Genomic DNA, 6,669 nt, shown 5'->3' with positions numbered 1-6,669 from the left:
TTTATGATTAATAAGAAAAAATATTACATGAAATTGTACCTTTCTTTATTAGTCTAAAGTGCAGTCTAAAATCTTCTTATAGCAATGGCTTGAAAAAAATTTCCTTCGTAGGCAAATTGTTGAAAATGCTGAAACAAAAAGAATATTGTTTAGCCATGGTCTAATCATAAAATAAAAGTATAAAATAAATTAATAAAAAACAAAGTAGTTCACGAACGTATAAATATACACGATACTTGCAAAAATACTTGTCTCGAAAAACTTTTCTAGAAAAAGTTTCACGAAAATACAAAATGCATGTATTCATACTGTATCGTTATACTTAATGGCTCATTTTTTAAAATAATATGAATAAATGAGGTGTAGTTATGCAACCGACGTCGCTCTTTAGAATGATTAGTTGCCTATATAAAGAGAATGTTTTAGAAATATAAATAAAATGTGTAATTCATACAGAAAAAAAACCAATTTGATAAGGACGCTTCAAGAAAAATAATAATTGTTATTAATGTAAAAAGAAAAAGATTAAAACTATTATTTTATTTTAATTGATATTTTACTGTTTTGGAGTTGGCTATTTAAAATACACCAAACATGAATCAGAATGACATCAGAATAAGTGTCATAGATAAGTGTCAATAAACAATGGCGGCGGTTAAGTTTAGATGTCATGAATAGNAGATACATAAAAATATAACAATAACCTAATTAATATAATTGTATACAATAATGAAACGTGTAATACAAATTTACATTTTATTGTTTAAGTATTTAATTAATCATTTCATTAAAGAAATAAGAAGAAACGTTCTTATATTACGTTTTATATTTCTTGCAAATATTACCTGAATACATCTTGGTAATTCGTATTTACAACTGCAACCATAACTTAGCTACTCAGCAAATAGTTTATTGTCCCTCATTGCCTTCTTGTAATAAAACACTGCCAAGTCATAATGAATGGACTATACCATGATAATTCGAATTTAAAATATTTAGCTAAAAGCTCTAAAATTACTTGCGATTGCTGACCTTTCGTATAGGCAACCCACTGTACTCCAAAGAATTGTCATGTTTAGTGGCGCAGAATCAGCTTTAATTCCTTTATTAAAGACGACGTTTTCAAAAAGAGGATTCAAAATATGCACTACTAAGTTTTAGTACATCATTTTAGTCTGAACCCATCCGCGACTTCTTTCTTATACGTATTTTGATATCTTCAGTTCGTTTAAAAAGGCACAAATTAATTTATCAAGAAAAAATAAACTACATTTTTAAATTAAGGGTTGAAAGTAAACCCCGGTAATTTTCAACTGTAAAATATTTTTCACTGATGCCCCATAACAACTTTAATACATTTTAATTACATTGAGTTGGTTTAATAAGGGACAAATTAATTTATCAAAGAAAAACAAACAACATTTTTAAATTTGGGATTGAAAATGTACCCCGGTAGGTAATTTCCAACTATAAAATTCTTTAAATTGATGCCTCACTACAACTTAATACATTTTGGTACTTTCAGCACGTTTAATAATGCAAATATCAATTTTATAAAAAAATTATTAACAAGGTTCTTAAATAGGGGGTTGAACCTGAACCCCGATAATTTTCAACTATAAAATTCTTATCAGCAATGCCTTAGAACAACTTTAATACATTTTAATACTTTCAGCTCATTTCAATAAGGGAGAAATCAATTTATTAANACTCATCTTTAAAAACAAGGAAAATATTTTTTTTTGTAAACGTGGTCTAATTAATTTGTATTGTTAGTTAGTTTTTGAGCCTACACACACTACATCGAATTTCGTTTTTGTTGTTACAATAGTACAATATTAAAAGAAGAAACTTTTTTTTGTATATTTTATGCCGTAGAGATATCGTGTAGAAATAATAAATAATAGGCAAAAGCCTTAATGAAAAGTAGCAAGTTACTCTAAACGGCTTTGTCTTATAATATGTATAAATACTCTTGGTTTTTATTTGTTTTAAATATGGACATGCATTTGCTTTCCTTTTCTATTTACTATGAAAAAATCATCACTACTTAAAGTTTTGTAGCTAATCATTTTGAGATTGAAACGTAATTATAATAATATTGTAAGCATGCCGTTGTGAGAAGCTTGTTCAAGTAATAAACATGTCACATCGAAAAAAACTAAAATTTTGTACGAAATTTTCGCAAATGTTTTCGTCAGGTGGTTTACATCACTGTTGAATTGTGCTCAAGTTTTTATTATTATTAGCGCAAAAGATTGTCCATTTTGTACGCTTAGATGGTAGCCAACTTCTTTTCTTTTGCTATTTTCCTTTATATCTAATAACGAAAATTTTCATTCCCATTCGAAACTTACTCAAATTATTTCTTAAATACGTGACAAATATTTAATAATTACATTTAATCAGCCAAAGCTGAGTAATTTGTTCCCCTTACAGTTATTATAGGTCTCATTGTAATGTTTTAACAACGTCTACAATACGTAAATTTTTTATTCAATAATTTAAGATTGATTAACAGATTAATAATTCCTAGCATACTACTTTTGGGATAAATCAGTTCCAAAAAAGAATTGAGAGCTATAGCAACAAGGGTAGTTTACCACAGCTTATTTGATTTACTTATATATAAAATTTGATATATAACGTTTCATAGACTTATCGTTTTTTCTTAAGTTTTATTTTCAATTAACAAAAATAAAATATGTGCAAAAATTTCTACCTTTGACGACAGCCCTAACTCTAACATACACATACTCTAATATGCGTATTATCCAACATTCCAAACAGCTAATAATTCTTGTTCGTTTTTTATGCCACTACAAATGTAGCTTAACTTTCAACAAATTGCTCTCTATCTTTATTATGATAAATTCCCTCTCAATAAAATAAAATGTTATTGATGAGAATGCTCAATTACGAAGTGAAATGTGTATAAGAGATTAAAACTATTATTTTATTTTAATTGATATTTTACTGTTTTGGAGTTGGCTATTTAAAATACACCAAACATGAATCAGAATGACATCAGAATAAGTGTCATAGATAAGTGTCAATAAACAATGGCGGCGGTTAAGTTTAGATGTCATGAATAGCACAAAGGCTCTGTTCTTGTTAAGTTTTGTTTTTATTTGCAGCCGCGAATCAAAGCACATTATGTAGCAATTAATTTAAATTCGTCATGTGAAGAACTTTTGAGTGTCGCTCTTATGCACTCAATCGTCTTGACAGTAAGTCTCTATATATAAACTAATTTGTAACCTTGGCATTTGTTTATTTACATAATCGTTCTTGTAATTACGATAGGCAGATAGAGAAAGAAAGAAATTAAGCAATTGCGTTCGTCGCAAATTTAAATGTCTAAGATAAAAACACTTTTAGAAAACAACACATGCGTAATTTCTTTTGTTCCTAGGAAAACCATGGGCTGTGTGCACAGCAAAAGAGACATAAATGACATCCATTCGAACCGATTCGAAGTAACAAATGTAGACGAGATGGGCCACTTGGTTAGTCCTGGTCAGCTGGAATTGACTGAGACAGAATTAATATTATACCAAAGAGGAAAATCTGCGACCCACTGGCCTTTGCGCTCATTACGCAAATATGGTTTCGATTCGGAAATTTTCAGCTTTGAATGCGGGCGTCGATGTCCAACCGGTGCCGGAATATATGCATTCCGATGCCGTAAAGCAGAACAGTTATTCAATCTTCTTCAGCAAAACATTCAGCTGAGGAACATAAACGACGAAAACAACCCCCAACCTGTGAGTATGTATACAAACTCGGATTTTCCGACACCGGTTGCTACCACGGGTCCACCTGTTACCACACGACGAATGTCATCGGTACAACCCCAAGCTGAAGGGTACTTGAATCCCACACCAGCACCTGTAACAATACGGTCTCGACCAACGTTAAGCAGACCTGGTTCTATAACGAGCAATGGCCCTGTCAGTCCCGTTAGCCCTTCTGCTATTTCACCGCCGCCAAACGTAAATTGTGATAATTTTCTGGAACACAACAACAACAAACAACAGCACAACAATACTCTTGTCAGTGTTAGAGAGCGAAAGCATTCATATACCCAGCCTTCATATATAAACCTAAACACTACAACTCCACCGCCAGTTACCGAACATTATGCCAATCTGTGCGAGCAACCGTCGCATCTCTACGTAAATATAACTACCAATGAAGGCTCTTCGATCTCTTCCTGCACTGACAACATATGTAACATCCAAACCAAAGATTTAATACCAAATAATAGTTGCACAACAGCAACAGCAACCACAGACTCGACTGAAATATGTAATAGTAATAGTTTGTGTGTTCAGACTGTATCAGAGCCTCTTGATGAGCCTATGCACTGCTACGCGAACATTGACGCCGCCGAATTGGGAAATCTTCGAGCGTCGAATGTGATCACAGAAGCCATTCCTTCGTCAGGGAGCGCGCCCCAAACTCCCACATACGTTACAGTTCAAGAAGTGAATTATGCCGAACTGGACCTAGTGCCAAGCAGAAACGACGCTCCCTCGCCGGAAAGTCCGAACGATAAAGTTAGGAAAAGTTATGTTACCATTGATTTTAAGAAGACAACCGCTCTCTCGCAGTCAGTAAACCCCAGTATAGAAGTGGAGGAAGGGGTGCGTAAGACCAGGCACAATTCGAATATAAGCGATGTGACCACGAGACACAGTAATTCACTCAGTGACTGAGATGCTAACAATTTAATGGTAAGAAAAGAAATACTTCGTTTGATGTCTCATTGCATTTAATTTCATTACAAAAAAAGTTTTTTCTTTATATCAAATTTATAAAAAAGGCAGAAAATGAGAAGGGTCAACAAGGGATTTTTTAGGCCTAGTTAATGAATGAAGCCCTAATGATGAATTTTTCAAAATAAATATACTTTCACTTAAAAAGTTTCACGTTGAAGGGCTTACCCTCACTTTAAACTGATTATTATTCATATACTTTGCTAATATTATTTTAAAATTTCTTGTTTCAAAGGGTGGCCTGCGAATAGTAGTTGACGTTTTAACGGAGTGATTAATTAAATTTAAATTAAATTGTTAATTTTAATTTAATCAATTTTTCCTTTTATAAAAAACAATTTTCTGCTTGTGGAATTCCTCAAGCGCCGTTATCTACTATGTATATATTTACAGTTACATGTGTATAGAATTGTGTTTCTAATGATTTTTTGTTTTTAAGGAACATAAAATAGATTTGATTTTATTTATAAGAACATAGTGACTAAATACAATAATGTTTTGTTTTTAGGAGTGTAGATAAAACAACTGGGGCTAAATTTTTTTTCTGTTAGACCAAAAACCACACTGTTGACTCATCTCCTTTAAAAACAAGGAAAATATTTTTTTTTGTAAACGTGGTCTAATTAATTTGTATTGTTAGTTAGTTTTTGAGCCTACACACACTACATCGAATTTCGTTTTTGTTGTTACAATAGTACAATATTAAAAGAAGAAACTTTTTTTTGTATATTTTATGCCGTAGAGATATCGTGTAGAAATAATAAATAATAGGCAAAAGCCTTAATGAAAAGTAGCAAGTTACTCTAAACGGCTTTGTCTTATAATATGTATAAATACTCTTGGTTTTTATTTGTTTTAAATATGGACATGCATTTGCTTTCCTTTTCTATTTACTATGAAAAAATCATCACTACTTAAAGTTTTGTAGCTAATCATTTTGAGATTGAAACGTAATTATAATAATATTGTAAGCATGCCGTTGTGAGAAGCTTGTTCAAGTAATAAACATGTCACATCGAAAAAAACTAAAATTTTGTACGAAATTTTCGCAAATGTTTTCGTCAGGTGGTTTACATCACTGTTGAATTGTGCTCAAGTTTTTATTATTATTAGCGCAAAAGATTGTCCATTTTGTACGCTTAGATGGTAGCCAACTTCTTTTCTTTTGCTATTTTCCTTTATATCTAATAACGAAAATTTTCATTCCCATTCGAAACTTACTCAAATTATTTCTTAAATACGTGACAAATATTTAATAATTACATTTAATCAGCCAAAGCTGAGTAATTTGTTCCCCTTACAGTTATTATAGGTCTCATTGTAATGTTTTAACAACGTCTACAATACGTAAATTTTTTATTCAATAATTTAAGATTGATTAACAGATTAATAATTCCTAGCATACTACTTTTGGGATAAATCAGTTCCAAAAAAGAATTGAGAGCTATAGCAACAAGGGTAGTTTACCACAGCTTATTTGATTTACTTATATATAAAATTTGATATATAACGTTTCATAGACTTATCGTTTTTTCTTAAGTTTTATTTTCAATTAACAAAAATAAAATATGTGCAAAAATTTCTACCTTTGACGACAGCCCTAACTCTAACATACACATACTCTAATATGCGTATTATCCAACATTCCAAACAGCTAATAATTCTTGTTCGTTTTTTATGCCACTACAAATGTAGCTTAACTTTCAACAAATTGCTCTCTATCTTTATTATGATAAATTCCCTCTCAATAAAATAAAATGTTATTGATGAGAATGCTCAATTACGAAGTGAAATGTGTATTTGATACATTTAAAATACCAATAATATAATAATAACTGAAAAGGAAAATTGAATATTATATTTATATGCAATACGTATATTAAAGTTT

The 6,669-nt window shown here is 30.8% G+C and overlaps 1 protein-coding gene across 2 annotated transcripts; it reads left to right on the top strand.

Annotated features, from left to right (window-relative positions):
• The first annotated feature begins 3,053 nt into the window (after positions 1-3,053).
• On the top strand, positions 3,054-6,263 carry LOC108734826. 2 transcript variants are annotated; one of them, XM_018466521.2, is made up of 3 exons: positions 3,054-3,230; positions 3,416-4,739; positions 5,290-6,263. In XM_018466521.2, exon 2 carries the CDS (start codon positions 3,423-3,425, stop codon positions 4,719-4,721), a length of 1,299 nt encoding a protein of 432 aa, XP_018322023.1. In that variant the 5' UTR covers positions 3,054-3,230; positions 3,416-3,422; the 3' UTR covers positions 4,722-4,739; positions 5,290-6,263. The 2 variants fall into 2 exon arrangements, with proteins under 2 accessions (XP_018322023.1, XP_018322022.1); XM_018466520.2 differs by having other exon boundaries at positions 3,416-6,263.
• The last annotated feature ends 406 nt before the right edge of the window (positions 6,264-6,669 follow it).

The sequence above is a fragment of the Agrilus planipennis genome, unplaced genomic scaffold (genome assembly GCF_000699045.2).
Source record: "Agrilus planipennis isolate EAB-ADULT unplaced genomic scaffold, Apla_2.0 scaffold74, whole genome shotgun sequence".
Taxonomy (NCBI): Eukaryota; Metazoa; Arthropoda; class Insecta; order Coleoptera; family Buprestidae; genus Agrilus; species Agrilus planipennis.
Note: the sequence above shows the minus strand (reverse complement) of the source record. Positions and strands in the feature narration are given on the sequence as shown.